Source organism: Podarcis bocagei (genome assembly GCF_964188305.1).
Source record: "Podarcis bocagei genome assembly, chromosome: 1".
Taxonomy (NCBI): Eukaryota; Metazoa; Chordata; class Lepidosauria; order Squamata; family Lacertidae; genus Podarcis; species Podarcis bocagei.
In genome coordinates this window covers 134903168-134924220 of record NC_138125.1, presented here as the reverse complement: position 1 = coordinate 134924220, position 21053 = coordinate 134903168, and the positions used below count along the sequence as shown (strand labels likewise).

The window sequence follows — 21053 nt, the reverse complement described above, 5'->3', positions numbered from 1 at the left end:
CCAGTTCAATCCTCCAAGCGGCCTCAGCCTCCTCCGAAAAGCGGGACTGTAGTTAGAACTTCATTTTGAAAGAAAACAACAAGAGCAACAAAGATGTGCTAGGGTTCCCGAACCCCTTAGTGCCCTGGATAAAGAAAGTCCGCCCTCGCTCTTCCTCTCGCCTCTCCTTTCTTCTAATTCCTCTGTCACCTTCTATAAGCAAAAACCGCGTTTGGGTTTGGACTTTATCATGTGATCCCCTCCGAGCGACGGGATTGGCCCTTCTGTCAGCCGCGGCGTTGACTCCGCCCCCTTCACCTTCCAAGAACTACAACGCCCAGAATTCCTTGAGGGGCTGAGGAGTTTCCTGTCCTAAATTTTAAAAGGAACAAAATAAATAAAAACAGGTTGTTGTTGTTGTTGTTGTTGTTTGTGCGCTCTTAAGAGCCGCTCTGTTCCTCCGGCAGCCCTTTGGCCTGCTTGCCTCCTCCCGCGTGTGAGGGAAGGGCGAGGCCTAACTCCCTCCAGGTGAGCGGGCTGCGTCGCCATGGAAACCCGCGCAGCTTCTGCCCAGAGATGAGGGCCGGCCTGCCCGTGAGGCGAGGTGAGGCGGCAGCATTCTTTTATTTTTTTAAAGATATTTATTAAAGTTTTTAAAGTATAACAGTAAAAATAAAAAAAGAAACATACAAAATAAAAGCAGTTAAAAAACACATTGATTTTCCATAAGATATCTTCCTTACACTTGTTTCCCCCGACCTCCTCATACCTCCCTTTTTTGTATTCCACTTCAGTTTGTTAGTTCAGCAAATCTTTCCATTAAGCTTTTGCAAACCTTTTTTCATATCTCTTAAAGCATTACAGCTGGAAACCACTTAGTTTCTATCCAACATCCTTCTAGCATTCATTAATTTTACAATATTTCTGCAAATAGTCTTTAAATTTCTTCCAGTCTTCTTCCACCGACTCTTCTCCCTGGTCTCGGATTCTGCCAGTCATTTCCGCCAGTTCCATATAGTCGATCACCTTCATCTGCCATTCTTCCAGGGTGGGTAGATCTTGTGTCTTCCAATACTTTGCAATAAGCATTCTTGCTGCTGTTGTAGCATACATAAAGAAAGTTCTACAGTGGTGCCTCGCAAGACGAAATTAATTCATTCCGCAAGTCTCTTCGTCTTGCGAGTTTTTCGTCTTGCGATGCACGGTTTCCCATAGGAATGCATTGAAAATCAATTAATGCGTTCCTAGGGAAACCGCCTTCAGACCAGGTCCGGGGACAGTCTGTCCCCCGACCACTTCTGAAGGCTGGGGGGGGGGGCAAGGGCTTTTCTTCCCACCCCCAGCATTTTAAAAAACCCCAGGACAGTGGAGGACTTCTCCGCTGTCTGGGCGATCTTAAAATGCTGGCGGGCGGCATTTTAAAATCGCCCCGGGACAGCGGAGGACTTCTCCCCTGTCCGGGGTGATTTAAAAGCCCCTGGGAAGGCAGGCAGGGGGGACAAAGACTTTCGCCCCCCGCCCGCCTTCAGAAGGTGTTCCCGCCCCGCCGCCCGGCTTCGGAGGAGGTCCGAGGACAGTGGGGAAGACGCGCTGCGCTTCCCCGCTGTCCTGGATATTTCCCTATGGGCTGTCGTCTTGCGAAGCAAGCCCATAGGGAAATTCATCTTGCGAAGCGCCTCCAAAACGGAAAACCCTTTCGTCTTGCGGGTTTTCCGTCTTGCGAGGCGTTCGTCTTGCGAGGTACCACTGTATCCTTCTTTAACACCAATTGGCCAACCATGCCCAGGAGAAAAGCCTCTGGTTTCTTCAAGAAGGTATATTTAAATACCTTTTTCAATTCATTATATATCATTTCCCAAAAAGCCTTAATCTTTGGGCACGTCCACCAAAGGTGAAAGAATGTACCTTCAGTTTCTTTACATTTCCAACATTTATTATCGGGCAAATGGTAGATTTTTGCAAGCTTGACTGGGGTTATGTACCACCTGTATATCATTTTCATAATATTCTCTCTTAAGGCATTGCATGCCGTAAACTTCATACCTGTGGTCCATAACTGTTCCCAGTCAGCAAACAGGCGGCAGCATTCACAGGGGCAGCAGACCTCAAAGTAGACCTTTACTTTCTTCCCTTCTTCCTGGTCTTCGCTCGCCCCCTTTTCCCTGGCGAGGACCAAGAGAATGCCATTGTGTGGTTTACCTCAGGTGCCAAAATGTCTTGGGCCAAACCAGTGCTTTTTTTCTAAAAAAATAATAATGTTTGGGGTACTCTCATTTTCCTACTCATGTTGAAATACTGCCCCTCAATGAGGCCAAACTTATTTATTTTGTTAAAAAAATAATGTTTATTAAAGTTTCACAAACAATAAAAAATTCCAGAATTTATACATTAAAAAACTACTAAAATATAAAAATACAAAAACAAAACACATAAAGAATACACAATAAGAAACAGTTAGCAATAGAAGAGAGAAAAAGAAAAGAAAAAATAAGAACAAAGAGAAAAGCCAAGAGACAAAACAGAAAATAGATTAATATTTTCAAATCTTATATTTCATTCACTAGTTTCTTGACCTCCTCACACCTCCCATTTTGTATTCCAGTTCAGATATTAAATTCAGGCCAAACTTCGATTCTCAAAATGTTTAAGGGTACCCCTGCGTCCCCCCAGGAAAAAAGCACTGGGCCAAACCCAGCAGAGATGCTGGTGGCGTCAGGGCTGGGCGGCCTAGTAGTTCAGATCGACAAAAGGTGCGCCAAGATCCCTGGCAGGAAAACGTGGGGTGCTCCCCCGTGCGAATTGTCCCACCTTTACTTTTAATAGCACTGTGGGCTTCTGCAGCAGCTCATGTTCTAAAGGCGCAATCCCATGCACGTTTGATCAAACCCCACTGTTTGATGGAGAGAGTGCAGCTTTACTCAGTTTGTAGCAGCTGTCACACATTTCAACAAGTTTTTGCACCTGCATTCACGCACACAAAAATCGCAATTGGTCTTCATTGTCAGGGGTGCGTGCAGGAGCCAGGCCCTGTGACCATTAGGACTCTGCAGGACTGGGGCCTTCCTGTTTGTTCTGAAGAGGCAAGGCGCGGCCTCACAGGTGAGGCCAATTGGTAACTCACAGCACCTGGTGCAAAATACGTAGCAAAAAAGAAAGAACGGAACCGAAAACAAATCAATAGCCCCACAAGATTTATGTGGACTCTTAAGATGGTAACAGTTGATTGAGTGTCTCTAACCAACTGGTTCCCAGGGTATAGCTAGCTGTAATAATGATAATAATAATAATAATAATTTATACCACACCCATCCTGATATGCTGGAATATACTATTATATTATTATACAGTGGTGCCTCGCAAGACGAAAAGAATCCGTTCTGTGATTCTCTTCGTCTAGCGGTTTTTCGTCTTGCGAAGCAAGCCCATTGACGGATTAGCGGATTAGCGCTATTAGCGGCTTTTAGCGGCTTAGCGGCTTATCTGCTGATTGGATCAGCTGATAAGCGCCTTAGCGGCTTAGAAAAAGGGGGGGAAGGGGAAAAAACCAGCAGGAACTCGCAAGACATTTTCGTCTTGCGAAGCAAGCCCATAGGAAATTCATTTTGCGAAGCACCTCCAAAACGGTAAACTCTTTCGTCTAGCGAGTTTTCCGTCTTGCGAGGCATTCGTCTTGCGGGGCACCACTGTATTGTATTGTATTATATTATTATATTATATTATATTATATTATATTATATTATATTATATTATATTATATTATATTATATTATATTATATTATAATATGCATGTTTAATTATTATTTTTTAAGGGAATTTGAGAAGCGCCCTACCTTCCCCCATTGTCAGGTGCGTGTGCAGGAGCCAGGCCCTGTGACCAATAGGACTCTGCAGGACTGGGGCCTTCCTAAGTTTGTTCTGAAGAGGCAAGGCGCGGCCTCACAGGTGAGGCCAATTGGTAACTCATAGCACCTGGTGGCAAGAGCTGGGAAGAGATATAAGGTCAGCATTTCCCTTCAGCTCTTTGCCACAGCAGCACGCTTCCTGCCTTTGGCTTCTTGCTTCCTGATCCTTGAACCTCGGCTTCTTGACTCCCTGCTTCTTGATCCTCGGACCCTTGGTTTCTTGACTCCCTGCTTCCTGGCCCTCGGACCCTTGGCTTCTTGACTCCTTGCTTCCTGACCCTCAGACTCTTGGCTTCTGACTCCTGGCTTCTGGACTCCCGTTCCTGCTCCCACCCCGCCCTATTGCCCCCTGCCAGGACTTTGATCGCCTGTGAACCGGACCGTGACATTCATATTCTGTATAATACTGTTAGGAGTTTGTGCAGCAGGGGTAGGCTTGTATGCAAGGGCCCCTTCTAATTCCTGGATCCAGCAAGTGAAAAAAGTGGTAAAACGAGGATTCTTATCTTGAAATAAGACAGGCTAGCTTCCTGGTGAGGTAGTGGCCTGAGTATGGGTCATTAAGGTAACAAAGGAAGTTGCTCTGTGCCAGAGTGGAGAATTGAGTTATGTGAGCTAGAAGCTGGGCGTAAAGTGGCAGGCTAGGAAGCCAGGAAGACAGAATGCCTGATTTCTGCTTGAATCCAAGGCTGTGGCTATGGGAGAAGCAAGACCTTTTTGGGGTGTTAATGGTGTGAAACCCTCCATCGTGGGCTCAGGTTGTATATATGTGTAATAAACCATGTATCATAAAGACACCACAGTCTCCGCTGTCCCTCATTCTGAGAAAAAAACAAACCCTGGGTAAACCCCTGGAACCTTGCACCACTCAGAGATTGGGGTGTTATGCAACAAATACTGTTGAGTTGAACGCTGCATTAAATTAAACACACTTAACATCCATTTGATTTCAGTGTCCTTAGGTGTGCTTCAATCCACACAGGATTAGACTTCAAGTGTCCCTAGGAACATGTCAATTCTTTGTTTTCTTGACCCCTTGCTTCCTTTTAATGCAAGTGATTGTTGACGCAAACTGTTACATCCAATAAGGTCCATGGCAGAAGAGGGACCAGTTCTCATTTATCAACCAGCTATCAGTGTTTCAGATAAAACATTTAGCTTTGAAATCCAATGCCTTGGCATGTAAAAGGATCTCTTGCACTCTGACCAGGCAGCTCAGCCCAACGGGGAGCTGCTTGCCAGGTCTGTATTCTTTTTCTTAAATATTCAGTTCAGCAATATTGTGTTTCTAAGCAACAGACAAGTGGTTCATTCTCTTGCTTTCCCTGAGCAAGGCTTTCATTTCTGATAAGGCTCAGCAGGACAAGCAAGAAGAAAATAACATCATCTGGACAGAAGGCTTTTCTAATGATACCAAGTCAATGAAATCCAGAACCTGAGTCTTTTTAATAACCATTGCGTGGGAAGAGGTAATGGCTTATTTTTCATCCATTTATGTAGAAGTACCACACTGTATCATCTTTAAGATGCTATTTAAGATGTTGCATTCTTTTCACAGCTGACAGTCAATTCATTTATCTCACTGCTAAATGGACAGAAGGTAGCATGCAATTTTGCTTTACAAACAAAGTACTTGTAGCTGCTAAATTTATTTTGATGGTTTTTTTGATTTAGCCCAGAATCTCCCTTGAAACCTCAAATTTATTTTGTTGTTAATAAAAATACAATTTCATTAGAACAGAATGTGTAGACCTTACCATGCCAATTTAGGTTCTTAGAAAAGAAATTAGGATCTTAGAGAATAAACAATAAGAATAACTCAACAGTTGCTCACAAAATAATTATCTTTCACACATCAGATATGTTTAAAATACGGTTTACAAGTATGTTACGCATTCATGTTTCAGGTATGGGAATCTGTGGATGGGTTTTTGTTGTTAATAGAATCCATTGATATCAGTATTTACAGTGAAATATCACCACTGGAATATATTACCTCTATTTTTTCTGTGGTTTCTTATCCTTAAACATGTGCATATATAGTAGGGAAATGTACCATTAATATACAATGGAAGATTTTTATATTATTGGATCCTGGAGGAAGGTGTGTACAGGGAATAGTGGGTTCCCAAGCAGTGACGTAGTGTGGGGGTGCAGGGGGTGCAGGCCGCACCGGGCGCAACATCTGGGGGGGGCGCTCGCTGCCTCTGGAGTCGCCGAAGAGCCTCGGGCGCAGGCTGTAGCAGAGCTGCATGTCTCGCGGAACCGACGAGCTGTGCGCGCGTCCGGGCTGAAGGCGCCCGGCAGGCAGCGGCTCTCAGCGCTCGCCGCGGAGGACGCGCCAGGCAGCCCCTCCTCACAGCCCCGCCTCCGCCGCTGCTGCTGCAGCTGCTGGGCCGTTGCATTTTCCTCGCCTCTCTGCCCCCCTCCTCCTCCGGGCAAGCGGCGTCGTTTGGGCGGCAGCGCCAGCGGCAACTCGCAGGTTAGGGGTTAGGGGGGGCGCAAATTACGTCCCTTGCCCCGGGTTAGGGGGCGCAAATTACTTGCGTTGCCCCGGGTGCTGACAACTCACGCTACGCCACTGTTCCCAAGGTAGAATTACATGTGCAAATTCTTTGTGTGTTGCATAGCATGCAGCTGTTAACTTTGTAAAGAATGCTGCAGCTGCTGCTAGACCTGAGTAACATTATGGGCAATGCCAAGAGGAGGATAAAAGATACAGTGGTGCCTCGCAAGACGAAAAGAATCCGTTCTGTGATTCTCTTCGTCTAGCGGTTTTTTAGTCTTGCGAAGCAAGCCCATTGACGGATTAGCGCTATTAGCGGGTATTAGCGGCTTTTAGCGGCTTATCTGCTGATCGGATCAGCTGATAAGTGCCTTAGCGGCTTAGAAAAAGGGGGGAGGGGGAAAAAACCAGCAGGAACTCGCAAGACATTGTCGTCTTGCGAAGCAAGCCCATAGGAAATACCTATCCTTAATGTCTTATGTTCATTCATTGTACATAGTTCTTACCTTATTGGACCTTTGCAACTGGCACGTGGAGAAAGAACACACAAATTAATGGAGAGAAAACGTTTGAAACAAGAGATTGAAAAACTCTTGTAAGTACCACCTTCTATCTTTTTTATATATACTGTACTTTCAAGTAGATTCATATCTAATAGCTGCATTTTATACCCAATGTGCATAGCACCTCACACTTTCCTATCCCACCCCAGCGCACACAAGTAATAATGCACTGAGTGGCTGAGCATTGGTCCTAATTCAAAATTATTCTTTTCCTGGAAGGGGAGATTATGTTGGTGTTAGACTTCGGGAAAATGAATTTGACCCACAAGGAAAGAGGAAGACTACCTTTCTAGATGACTTGGTAAGCAACTACTTTACATTCTTGCTGGCTTTTAGCCAAAGGCCTTTGGGGAAGGCTGCAGTTCAGTAGTACAGCATCTGTTTTGCATGCAGACGCTCGCAGGTTAAATCCCTGACATCTCTAGGGAGGACTGGGAGTGCTCCCTGCCTAGCAGTATGGAAGGGCATTGTAGACAGTCATTCGGTGTAGACAATCCTGAGCTAGAAATTGACTGACTCAGTATAAGGCAATAAGGAGAATCCAGGTGATGCATAATAACTATGATAATACTTTATTCTCTTGTTAATTTTGCTGTTTTAAATGTGCATTTTGTATTTGACTTCACTTAGCAATGTTTCTTATTTATTTATTTTTTGAAATGTTTAAGTTTTTTTGTTAACTTTGTGTTAAATATGTATTCTGTAGTCCTCCTTTGTAATGTTTTATTTTGAAATCTTTAAGATAACATTTTAGTTTTAGTTTTCTGTTAATTATGTTGCTTTGACTGTATACTTTATATTTAACTTCCTTCAGGTTGTTTTATTGATGTTTTAATATTTGTAATCAGCTTTGAGATTTTTCTTAAAAATATAAAGCGGTATAGAAATGAAATCAACAACAACAACAACAACAACAAATCTAATGTCTTTATCAATCAGACAAACTTTATTTCCCCACTAAGGAATGATGTATAAAGGATGTAATTTCCTTGCATGTGGAGAAGGACCCTTTGGCTCATTGTGTCAGCTCTGTGCTGCTGGCAGACATGCTCATTGGACACAGCTACCAGTAGAGGTGGCCATTTAATTGTAGCATGCCAAAAAGTGGCATCTCCCATTCAGAAGTGAGTCAGGAGTACAGGAAACAAATACTTTCATGGTGCACTACAGCTTTGGCTGCATGCACACTTTACCCTTAAAACATATCACACTTCAAAACGACCTTGACAGATTAGAGAACTGGGCAAAAACAAACAAGATGAATTTTAACAGGGAGAAATGTAAAGTATTGCACTTGGGCAAAAAAAATGAGAGGCACAAATACAAGATGGGTGACACCTGGCTTGAGAGCAGTACATGTGAAAAGGATCTAGGAGTCTTGGTTGACCACAAACTTGACATGAGCCAACAGTGTGACGCAGCAGCTAAAAAAGCCAATGCAATTCTGGGCTGCATCAATAGGAGTATAGCATCTAGATCAAGGGAAGTAATAGTGCCACTGTATTCTGCTCTGGTCAGACCTCACCTGGAGTACTGTGTCCAGTTCTGGGCACCACAGTTCAAGAAGGACACTGACAAACTGGAACGTGTCCAGAGGAGGGCAACCAAAATGGTCAAAGGCCTGGAAACGATGCCTTATGAGGAACGGCTAAGGGAGCTGGGCATGTTTAGCCTGGAGAAGAGGAGGTTAAGGGGTGATATGATAGCCATGTTCAAATATATAAAAGGATGTCACATAGAGGAGGGAGAAAGGTTGTTTTCTGCTGCTCCAGAGAAGCGGACACGGAGCAATGGATCCAAACTACAAGAAAGAAGATTCCACCTAAACATTAGGAAGCACTTCCTGACAGTAAGAGCTGTTCGACAGTGGAATTTGCTGCCAAGGAGTGTGGTGGAGTCTCCTTCTTTGGAGGTCTTTAAGCAGAGGCTTGACAACCATATGTCAGGAGTGCTCTGATGGTGTTTCCTGCTTGGCAGGGGGTTGGACTCGATGGCCCTTGTGGTCTCTTCCAACTCTATGATTCTATGATTCTATATTCAAAACACATTTTCCTCCTCAAAGAATTCTTTGAGGGAATTCTGCTCCTAGGGGGAGCAGGCCAGCAGTGGCAGCCATGGAGAGACAACGAGATGCTCCACCCCTGCCACAGCTGCAGTCTATCAGGACAAACACAGGCTCCTCCTCCTCTCTGAGCTCAGCAGCAGCACTGGCTGGGGAAATCAGGACATTTCAGGATCAAATCAGAAGCTGGGATGGCTTTCATAATTTAGGGGCTGTCCCTGGAATATTGGGACACTTTTGCACAAATGCACTGAATCCATGCAGCGACCAGTGCTGCCTATTGGGAACTCTATTTGCAGGATAGGCTGTGTAACGTAACCAAAGATAACACAGACCCTGTGAGTCAACAGCACACATGTTTGACCTGTGCTAAGTTCTCTTTTCAAGAGCAGGTGGTCAAAGCAATCCAAAAGTAGACCAAAGCAACCCAAACCCTGTGGGTCAGCATCACACATGTAACACATTTGAGTTGCACTAAGCTGTTGGTCCCAGCTCCTGCCAACCTAGCAGTTCGAAAGCACGTCAAAGTGCAAGTAGATAAATAGGTACCACTCCGGCGGGAAGGTAAACGGTGTTTCCGTGTGCTGCTCTGGTTTGCCAGAAGCGGCTTAGTGATGCTGGCCACATGACCTGGAAGCTCATGTCATGACTGGATCTAATGGTCAGGGGTCCCTTTACCTTTACCTTTAAGCTGTTGTGCAAAGAAATCATGTAGTTTGACATTACACACAAACTTTTTTCTCTTTTAGGCTCACTATGACCTGGCCATAAATGTTGCTTTACCTTGGCTCAATGATTCAGAAGCCCAAATGCCTTGGGGAAAAGAAAAAAGGCAAGTGTAAGGTCTCACTATTGTAGTGATGCTGTTAATATGCGTAGGAAAGCTGGAGCCAGGGTGTTTTTTTCAGCCACAACTCGCCAGAACCCAGTTCCGGCACCTCTCAGGTGGGCAACATTGCTATTATAAGTGAATAAGAGAGGCATTCATGGTGAGTTCTGGCACCTCTTTTTCTAGAAAAATTGCACTGGTATTGCTTTATGTTTAATCCACTACCCATTTAAAAACTTACATTTATGGGGCCCTCCAGATGGTCTTTTTATTGCAAATTCATGCTGATAGTGCTCATGATGCTATCAGAGTGGCCACACGCAATTCCGCTCTCAATACTGTTTGCATCTGCAAAAGCTTTGGGGTAGTCACACTGCTTCACTTCCAATCAGTGCATATCCCGTTACTTTCTGCTGAAATCTTATAACTTTTTATTCCTCTCACACTCCACTTTTGTTGCGCTATAGCCCCTCCAAACAGCAATAATGTGGTGGCAATGGGGAAGCATTACAGAACAAACCAAAGCAGGATAAATTCAGCACCAATGCATTATTACTGTATCAAAAATATGTTGCAAAATGCACCCACAATAAAACACCAATCTGGAGGAAACCTAATTCTATTGATATGAATGGAGACATGCCCACAAATGTTGGTAATACAGATTAATTTGAGTTTGTGTTAACCTATAAGGGTTATCTTATTTATCCTCACATTATCCTTGGTACATGAAGCTGGCCTGTATTTTGTTGAGTCACATATCTACAGGACTATGAACTTTTGTATCACATAGTTTGCCAGATACTCCTTACGGGTTCAGGAGGCCAAAGGGAGAAAAGACTTTTTAAAGGGATTGCCCCGTATTCCACAATCCTCTAGATCTATAAAACAGAATGAACAGACCTTATTCCAGAGCTCCAAACAGAAACATTATAGCTTGACTGTTCCAAAACACTATAGAGCATAAATCACAATTCAACAGTCACACTTTTTTTAAGTCTTAAATGAGATCCCAGGTAAAACAATCCAAAACTCCTTTGGATCCATTGGATCCCAAGTCAGCCCTGCTGCTGTCAGGTGACAGGATTGAGTGTGATTGCTGCAACAGCTCCAGGCTGGCACAGCAATCTGCCTGTCCTCCACATTCTGCCCTGATCATCGTTAAGGCCCACCAGGCAGTGGCTGAGGTTAGCACTGCCCCCTGAACCTAGGAAAGATTTGGGCTTTGATACCCTCCTCTTCAATTTCATCATGCAGGTGTGAAAACCACAGTACATATCACTTATAAATTGTTAGATAAATTTACCTGTTACTTTTTTCTTGATTTCCTCTGGACAGGAAGCTACCATTTCATCGACGATATGTTTATCCCAACCGAATTGAAAGAGAAGCTATGATTTTATCATCTTATGCCGGGATGCTAATGGTATAATCCTTTGTTTAAATACTGATTGTTTTTAATAAAAATGGTTGTGTGTAAGACTCCCAAGGAGGAAAAAGATGTTATCAATGAATTAAATTTTCTTTTATATGTCTTTTTCTTGCAGACAAGTTACTGTTTTTTATTAAATTGAGGGTTGCAAAATTTGCCCTCTATTTCGGCACTTTGCCTTTCTCTCTTTTTTTTTTTTACTCTTACTGGAGTAGAGCAAAACAGAACATTGGCTTTCAATCAGTGCCCTTACTCTGCCTTAGGTGGGCAGTGGGACTGGAGAAAGGATGAGTTTTCCATCCATCTACCGTATTTTTCGCACCATAGGGCGCACCTGACCATAGGGCGCACCTAGTTTTCAGAGGGGGAAATCAAGGAAAAAAATATGATTCCCCCCCCCCCAGCTATGGGAGCAGCGGACAGGCTGCAGGCAGCCTGTGCGATTCTCCCAGACCTTCTTCCTGCTTTTGCGGGAGGTGGGGGAATTCCCCCACCTCCCGCAAAAGCCCACAGTTTGGGGAGAAGGGGACAGAAGCGTGCAGCCTGTGCGCTTCTCCCAGACCTTCTCCCTGCTTTTGCGGGAAGTGGGGGAATTCCCCCACCTCCCACAGAAGCCGTGCGCTCTTTAAAGGGGCTGTGCGGCTTCTGCTGGCTTTTCTAGGAGGTGGGGAAATTCCCCCACCTCCCGCAAAACCGACAGAAGCCGCGTGCACTTTAAAAGGGCTGCACGGCTTCTCCTGGCTTTTCTGGGAGGGTGGGGGGATTCCCTCACCTATCGCAGAAGCCGCGCAACCCCTTTAAAGAGATTGCGGCTTCTCCTGGCTTTTCTGGGAGGTGGGAGACGGGACTGATGCGGCCAGTCAGTCCCTTCTCCCTCCTGTGGAAAAGCCCGCAAGAGCGCACGGAGCTTGTGTGCGGCTCTTGGGGGCTTTTCCCGCCTGCCTCCCCCCTGCATTCGCTCCATAGGACACACACACATTTTCCCTTGCTTTTTAGGAGGGAAAAAGGGCGTCCTATGGTGCGAAAAATACAGTACTTCTCCTGCCTCACAAATTTGGTGGGCCCTTAGTTAGTTTTAGATAAAACACAGAAAGATATTTAAAACAAAAACTGGCCTATACCACTGTTTCTACAGAACAGCATTCCTGTTGAAGATGTCATTGGGATTTATACCACTGGAGCCTGTGCAACAAACTGGCAGAGTTCTGCAAAAGTAAGTTACATGCACATTATTAATCTGTTACCAGTTTTAGGCCGTGTGACAAACAGGCTTCCTTTCCTTCTGGGGGCATCAGTCTACTCATACTGACCTTCCCAACCTGCATTATAAATTTAATCCCATGTTTATCCCATGCTTCTATTAAGGAGTTCAGGAATCAGTGCAGTCAAATGCAATTACCTATAGTGTGGCTGTTTTTCAGTTAATTTCAATTCAGTCCCCAGCACCTGTAGCTTAAACAAGGAAAGGAAGGATCAGGTTTGTACTACAACTCCCATCACCACCAGCCAGCATGGCTAATGATCGGGGTGATGGGGGTTGTAAACAACAAGATGTGGAGGACCACAGTTTATCATCCCTGCCCTAAAGAGTCATTGGCATTCAGTAGTAGGCACAATGAACAATTGCCGTATTTTTCGCTCTATAGGGCGCACCGGACCATAGGGCACACCTAGTTTTTTGGGGGGGAAATAAAGGGGGGGAAATATTTCCCCCCCCAAGCCCCCAGAGGCTGTGCATGGCTTTGGCAGAAGCCAAGACAGCGAGCGGCCCGAGCTTCCCCAGACCCCAGAATGGGTCCGGGAGCGACGGCAAGGTTGCGTTCAACCGCGCCATCGCTCCCGGAGCTTGCCGGGCTGGTGCGCACCAACCCCTCTTGCTCTCCAGGCTTCAGCGAAAGCCTGCATTCGCTCCATAGGACGCACACACATTTCCCCTTCATTTTTGAAGGGGAAAAAGTGCGTCCTATAGAGCAAAAAATACGGTATAATCTTGATGATATAAGGCAGCGTCTTTTATTCCTATAGGTGTTGCTACACACACTGCTTAAATCAGGCATGTCCAAAGTCCGTTTTGGGATCTACTCCGGCCCACTGGTTGGTTTATTCTGGCCCCTGTGGCAGTTTATTTTCTGGGGTAAAATCCCCCAAAAAAGCTCAACAACTTTGGTCGGCCCTCATGCATGTTCATTTCATCAAATCTGGCCCTTTTTGAAAAAAGTTTGGACACCCCTGGCTTAAATGATACACACACACATATAAACATCATTAACTTTTAATATAACTTCAACAAGTACAGCTAAAAATAAAACTGATAATATTGCGTTGTTTCATATATCGAAGTGGCGTGAAGCATGTATGTGTAAGTGAAATCATAATATCATTCTTTATTAATTTGGGGCCAATTACTTGAAATCTTACTGGCTGTTAGGGTTCCACATTGGCCATGTTGGGCTTTCCGGTTAGTTTTAATTAGTTAGTTTACATCTTTCTAAGCTCCTGGGGGACATGAAGAAACCCACCAAGTGTCTGTGTAAGACTAGTATACAAGCATATATAAAAGCTTTTTATATTTATGTAATTGATCTTCTGGGAATGTTTTGTGTGTTTCTCTCTCCTGCATAATAGGCTATATTCCCCAGGCTAAAATGCAGAAAAGGGGGAAAGCAATGAAAAGATTTTTTTCTTATCTTTTTCTTTACAAAAAGCTTGATACCAGCTGACACTATATGGAGAAGAGTATTATATCAGTGAGTGTTCTGTAGAGAAGTACCATTTGTCCTCTGGCTCAGCTTTACTGAAAGTCCCTGAGAAAATAAGGTGCCCTTCTTGCCTTCGTAAATCTATAAAATCTTGCCAGACTGCAATCATATTTTCAACCCAGCCCTCTAAATTTTTTTAATTCATAACACTTAGGAGCCTTACATGTGATGCTGAGTTACACACACATATGAAAGGTGTCTAGATCATATGTTGGATTACAGCTCCCATCATCTCTGGGCACGCTGACTGTGGCTGATAGGAAGTCCCAACACCTGAAGGGCCGCAGGTTCCCCATCCCTGGTCTAGATACATCCCATATTATCTACAAGACTGCAACACAGGCCAAATAAGCAGCTCAGCCCTCTTGTATAATACAGGAGAATGCATGTTCCATTCTTTCGGTTGGATTTTTCAGTATTGGACTCTTTGCAATCATTTCTTTTCACAATTTGATTCGTGTAAGCCTGTGTTGTACTGAGATTATTAGTCCAACTATCCTATTGCCATCTACTCCCAGCTGGCAACAGCTGTCCAAGGTCCCAGGCAGAATAATCTTTTGCAGCCTGACTACTTAAGATCCTTTAAGTAGAGATGATGGGAATTAAACTTAAGCATTCAGAGCATGTGCACTGACTTTTTAAAAAGAAAAAAAATAGTAGTGTAATCTCTGCAGCTCTGGGTTGCTATTACACCTACTATCTTTCCCCCTATGGACATGGTTTTGACATCAGTGTGTATATGTATTGGGCAGGTAACCCTACAACCATTCAGCACACCTTCAGTATTATCACCCTTTTTATTCACCTGAAACACTTCCCAGCTGTATATTAAAATATCTGCACAATAGACTGGCCGGCTAAACCAGGTGAGGGTAGCCAATGGGTCTCAAACGTTCATTAAGTTAAGGACTTCCCCTGCATGTGAAGACAGGCTTTGGCAGACTGGGAAGATGATACCAAAGGTGAGTCCAATGGTCCAGAAGGCTTGTCAAGCTGGAAAGGTAGCCCATCTAGGAGATGGGAAACTCTGATCCTAAACCTCTGCCGCCTTGTGGTATATCTTCAGGAGAAGAAAGGGCTAAGGAGTAAACCCTACACAAATCTGGAGTGGAGTCCCTAAGGGGGTGGCACCTTGTCCCTCTCCTTCCAGCAATTCCTGCAGCCAAGCTGGTGCCAAATGTATTGCTCTTCTCTCCTTTGGACCCCATCAGTGAGGCCAAGTGGGGGGTCTTGTTGTCTGGCCAGCCCAGAACCTCCGTCTACACTGCCCAGGCTTGCTCCCTAGGGAGGTCACTTCATTTTGACTTCACCCCCAGAGGTGTGCTCCATTGTCTCTCGAGACGAATGCCAACAAGAAGTGCTTAAATAAGTTACAGATAGGTAGCCGTGTTGGTCTGCCATAGTCAAAATTAAAAAAAAAATTCCTTCCTGTAGCACCTTAAAGACCAACTAAGTTAGTTCTTGGTATAAGCTTTCGTGTGCATGCACACTTCTTCTTGGTATCTGAAGAAGTGTGCATGCACACGAAAGCTTATACCAAGAACTAACTTAGTTGGTCTTTAAGGTGCTACAGGAAGGAATTTTTTTTTAATTTTGCTTAAATAAGTGTTACAACACTAATTTTCAAAATGAAATTTAAACCCCCTGCTATGTTTCTTGACATTATTTTAGTAATGTGCACAATCCGCCCGCCCCACCCCCCACCTATAACTTTTTTAAATGTTTCCTACCAGTCTTAAAGTGGAAGAGCAATGAGTGCCATCTATATAGGGTGCCATCTAGTGTGCAAATAATGTTTCTGTGCTAAGCTATAGGCTGCAGGAAAATAACATTGGCTACATTTCAGAAGATCCCATAGTCTATATGTCCTGATGTTAGGTGTCATGTTAATTGAATCCTAACAAGATTCCATTGTTAAGTGCCTAAAGAAAATAACAGAAGAGCAATGCAGCAGTGGAAATCAATCCTGATGAGATATTGCAAAGAGGAAAGTCAGAAATGGTGAACTAGAATGATAAATAATTAGTGCTTATTACTGTAATTGCAATAACCTACTGGTATTCTGATACCAAACATTTTCGCTCTGGTTTCTCCCAATAATCTCAGCATGTAAATGATGGCCTATAATACTGTAGTCACATATTTGCTGCCACAAGTTATGGGGCGAAAGTAAGGTGACTTTATTTAACCTGCAGGGCCACCGAATTCATCCTTGTAATCTCTCACTGCATCCTTTTGCCATGTTGACAGCCCCCCAAGCTGCAGAACATGCAAGGAAACAGAGTAAGTGGATATTACCTTCTCTCACAAAATTGCGTACTGGTTGTTATGGAGTTTGGAGGGGGGGGGGAGTTCTGAAGACTTGTTACTTCAGTTTTGCCAACAAGCAAATCTCTCCTATCTATCAGTCATTCTCTGCTACAATTGGGAGATAACTAAAAATAGCCATTTTTTTTTGAGATGTAGCTATTTTCCCCAAGTGGGACTGATGATGAGATAACTAGACCAATTGGACTGATAGGATAAACTGCAACAATGTGTACATGACATTGTAATAGTGGCTCATTATTGCTGATTTGTATCAGTTTGGGTTTCTGCCCAAACATTTTTAGCTCATTAGACATTACTCAGCCATGATACCTTCATGCCAACCCGAATGATGTTGCAGGTGGGGACTGTTGCTAACGTCATGGTACACAACTTCACAAACCAGTGGTGGGAGCAGTGGCGTAGCGTGGGTTCTCAGCACCCGGGGCAAGGCAAGTAATTTGCGCCCCCTAACCCGTGGATTTTAGCACTCGAGTCTCTTCCGCGCCCCCCAGATGTTGCGCCAGGTGCAGCAGGCCCCCCTGCACCCCCCCACGCTACGCCACTGCTCCCACCACAAGTCTTCAGGACAGCCATCCGAAGGCTGGCGCGGGGAGAAGGTCTCTCTGCCCCACCGCCAGGCTTCGGAGGAGGTCCGAGGACAGTGGGGTTCCTGCTTCCTCGAGGAGGGCCAGCCAAACGCGCCCCCCAAATGTTGCGGCCGGTGCGGCCGGCACGCCTGGCACCCCCCACGCTACGCCACTGGGTGGGAGTGCACTGGATGCAAAGTGCAGGCATACACAGTCTTTCCATTTATGAAGTCTGAGCCCTTTCAAACAGCCTGTGGTACTTTGCCCACAGCTTCTGCTGAAGGCTCCTTTAGTTCAAAGTCAATTCTTCATTTTAGTATGTGCTACATGAATTGCATGCTTTGGACTTCCAGCAGACAGATATCACTATAGTCACAGGCTTAGGGCTGTTTCTGTGTCAAATGGGCACAACTTGTTGCCAAACAGGAGACAGCTTTCTGAGGTTCCACATAACATGCATGAGTCTCGCCTCCCTTCCCAGCTCACAGCTGGTGGGAGTGGGTGTTACAAGGACTTCCCTTCCTCATCCCACCTGGATGGACACCATGGAGCTGTCAAACAAGAAGCTGGACCTCTGTCTGCAGGGGGAACAGTTCTTCTTAGTTCTGCCCACCTTGAAATTCTTGGAGATTATCAAAGGACAGCCTTGGGCGGTAGTGGAATTAGACAGGGAATACCCAGGATTGGTATGCAGTTTCAGCAAAACATTTCATCCACATTCACTGTTGATCTCAGGAATGTTTCAGGAACATGTCAGCCAATTTCAAGTTAAATGACAAAGGAGGTGGAGGAATGACAATCTATTCTTTTCTCTTTTTTAAGGTGTCAAGTTCCACAGGACAGAAGCAAACAGAAATGCCACCAGCAACTCAAAAAAAACAATGGACACATTTTAGAAACAACCAGAACTTTTAGTTTCAAGAAAGGAAGATCATGAGAAAGTAGGTTTTTCAAATAAATCAAATGAGACCAGACCCCACTAACATCAGAGCTTCTGGTTTCAGGCAGCCTGGTCCTATCCATGTTTACTCTTAAGTTCATGGGCTTTCAGATAGGATTGCAGCCTTAAGGTTCTGGTGGAAGTTACAGCTGTGCTGTCCCAGAACCTTACATTTAACAGGCTTCACTGTTGCTTTAGGAATTCCTACATGTCTTTATCTCCCACCTCTATTTAGATATTTTAGGCACATCTCACTTACACTCTGCCTCCTCTTGGAATTTCACCATTGTGGCAGAAACCTCTCTCCAGTCGATAAAAGCAGGGGAGTGTCATAAATAAAAACAATAATTTATCCAATGCAGCCATTTGATTGAAGATGCCCTTCCTATCCATGACCCAGTGCTTCTAATCCCAGTCACAGTAGTTTAGTTAGCCTTCTCTGTTCTACTCTTATTTAAACCTTAGAAGTCTCATTTCTGTAAACGCAACATACACATGTTGCTTTTCCCTATTGGCTACCAGTTTCATATGTTAGAAAAAAGGGAGCTTCAAGCACTAGGAACCAGGGAGTTTCCAACATTGCTTTAACAACACTTGCAGCAGTTTACAGTTTTGTTTTGTTTTCTTTCCACAACTCCAGTGCTTTTTTTTGGGCGGTACTCAAATGTATGCCACAAATAAAAATAAATTTGATTATCTCATTCATGTTGTTTTGTTCCAAACTACTCAAATCTATTTCTAGATGGCTAGACTAACAGCCCTCTTGAACTATGCAAGATTCACATTTGCTGTGAATTTGAGAGACACAAATTAGATTAAGGTTGATACTCTAGCAGCTCAATCAATCCCATATGAAGCCTCCAGCCAAGTAGGATCTAGAAAGGAGGCCCTGTTCCACCATTCAAACCAGACCGTTTAATCTCATGTTCATTCTGGACCCTTGTGATACTCTGCAGTTTCCATTATGATCACTAGAGGCCACTGACACACTTGCTTATAAGGGAGAACCGGTCTGACTGGGGAAGTGAAAGTGCCTCCTTTGTCAGGTAATTCATATATTTTGAACTGTACAGTGCAGATTTCATTAGATTTGCATATACTAAATTGCTCTTTCAAATTCTTGATTGTGCCCACAAATCTGCCCACGAGAGAATGGATTGAATCCAGATATTGTGGCCAGTGCTTTGAGACCTGAACCACTCAGAATACCAACCCCTCAGGTGCCAACTTGGTTTGAAAATTAACTTTTACTGACTTCAGCTCATAAGGAATTGTTGCGCCTATTAGCCTGGGTTGTCATTGGCCCTTGGCTACAGCTCATAGTTTGTTTGGACCAAGGCAGACCATCAGCCTGGCTTCACACATAACGCGAAGCCAAACCATGGCTTAGCTCCAAGAAGCACAACAGCAACTGGTTTGGTGAGGAGCAAATCATCTGTGATTTTTCACCACATGGTTTTGACTCAGCGCTATGTGAGAATCAGGCCACTCACTCACAGTTAAATAGAAAGTCTAATGAAAAAAGTTAAAATTGTGACTGTGTTTCCCTTTCATTACAAATAAGAAGCAGTGATTGCTTTTTTAACAATTAATACAGTGGTGCCTCGCAAGACGAAAAGAATCCGTTCTGTGATTCTCTTCGTCTAGCGGTTTTTTTCGTCTTGCGAAGCAAGCCCATTGAAGGATTAGCGGATTAGCGCTATTAGAGGCTTTTAGAGGCTTTTAGCGGCTTATCTGCTGATCGGATCAGCTGATAAGCGGGTTAGCGCTATTAGCGGCTTTTAGCGGCTTATCTGCTGATCGGATCAGCTGATAAGCGGCTTAGCGGCTTAGAAAAAGGGGGGGAGGGGGGAAAAACCAGCAGGAACTCTCAAGACATTGTCGTCTTGCGAAGCAAGCCCATAGGAGATTCGTTTTGCGAAGCACCTCCAAAACGGAAAACTCTTTCGTCTAGCGAGTTTTCCGTCTTGCGAGGCATTCGTCTTGCGGGGCACCACTGTACATAGGAATCAGGAATCTGCCTTATACTGAGTCAAACACTTGGCCAACACTTGCCCTTGAAGCTGTCCCAGAAACTCCAGCGGGTACAGAATGCTGCAGCGAGGCTCCTCACAGCGTCTCTGCCATGGGAGCATATTCATCCAGTGCTTTTCAAGCTGCACTGGCTCCCGGTGGAGTACAGGGTCAGATTTAAGGTGCTGCTTTTGACCTTTAAAGCCCTTCACGGCCTAGGACCCTCGTACCTACGGGACCGCCTCGCCTGGTATGCCCCACGGAGAGCCTCAAGGTCCATAAATAACAACACCCTAGTGGTCCCAGGCCCTAAGGAAGTTAGATTGGCTTCAACCAGAGCCAGGGCCTTTTCAGCACTGGCCCCAACTTGGTGGAACGCTCTGTCTCATGAGACCAGGGCCCTGCAGGATCTGATCTCTTTCCGCAGGGCCTGTAAGACAGAGTTGTTCCGCCTGGCCTTTGGATTGGAGCCAATTTGATTCCCTCCGCCCCCTTTTTCTTTTTTCTTTTCCTTCTCCTGCAATGAGGCTCCATTTTAATATTTTAATGTTCCATTATTTTAATGTTGTATTTTATTTTTGCTTTTAAGTTGTAATCACTCATCTTGTTTTTATTATTGCTTGTAAGCCGCTCTGAGCCCGGCCTTGGCTGGGGAGGGCGGGGTATAAATAAAAAATTATTATTATTATTATTATTATTAACCTAGGTCTCGATTGTCTACATTGACTGGCAGATGCTGCCCATGGTTTCCAACAAGAGTCTCCTAGCTGTACCTGGAAATGCCAGAAGCTGATCCTGGGAGCTTCTACATGCATCTCTGAGCTACAGCCCTTCCCTAGCCCACTGCTGCTGTTTTACTTATGAATCAGCAATGCTTCTGAATACCAGCTGTTGGAAACCACAGGAGGGGAGAGCGCTCTTGTGACCAGTGAGAGAACAGGATGCCGGGCTCTGCTTCTGTTCTCTTCATCCAGCAGTTTAGTATGGGGGAAAAGACATCCAAAGCCCCACATATTTTTGAAAATTGAGAGCTCGTGCACACTCGTCCTAGACAGCAGAAGTCCAATAAGTTTTCCACTTGCCCCACGCTTACTAGGCATGGGTCTGAACAATTTTGCCTTTCCCCTGGAAACCTGCTCTTTAGTGCTAAATCAGAACAAATGGCAATCT

The 21053-nt window shown here is 44.6% G+C and overlaps 1 protein-coding gene across 10 annotated transcripts; it reads left to right on the top strand.

The window, feature by feature from the left end:
- The first annotated feature begins 3 nt into the window (after positions 1-3).
- On the top strand, positions 4-18571 carry LOC308581419 (uncharacterized protein C2orf80). 10 transcript variants are annotated; one of them, XM_081183795.1, is made up of 11 exons: positions 4-588; positions 2057-2183; positions 3790-3922; positions 5235-5351; positions 6888-6983; positions 7171-7252; positions 9763-9845; positions 11181-11268; positions 12410-12487; positions 16229-16316; positions 17753-18571. In XM_081183795.1, the coding sequence occupies exons 5-11, from the start codon at positions 6943-6945 to the stop codon at positions 17824-17826; spliced, it is 534 nt and encodes a 177-aa protein (XP_081039921.1). In that variant the 5' UTR covers positions 4-588; positions 2057-2183; positions 3790-3922; positions 5235-5351; positions 6888-6942; the 3' UTR covers positions 17827-18571. The 10 variants fall into 10 exon arrangements, with proteins under 10 accessions (XP_081039921.1, XP_081039920.1, XP_081039922.1 ...); XM_081183794.1 differs by lacking the exon at positions 2057-2183 and having other exon boundaries at positions 4-583; XM_081183796.1 differs by lacking the exon at positions 3790-3922.
- The last annotated feature ends 2482 nt before the right edge of the window (positions 18572-21053 follow it).

What these genes read in the sequence shown, in the direction of transcription:
- LOC308581419 (XM_081183791.1), top strand. An exon ending in CTACCTTTCTAGATGACTTG is followed by an intron (nt 7,253 to 9,762) that starts GTAAGCAACTAC and finishes TTTCTCTTTTAG; the next exon opens with GCTCACTATGACCTGGCCAT. An exon ending in CCTTGGGGAAAAGAAAAAAG is followed by an intron (nt 9,846 to 11,180) that starts GCAAGTGTAAGG and finishes TCCTCTGGACAG; the next exon opens with GAAGCTACCATTTCATCGAC.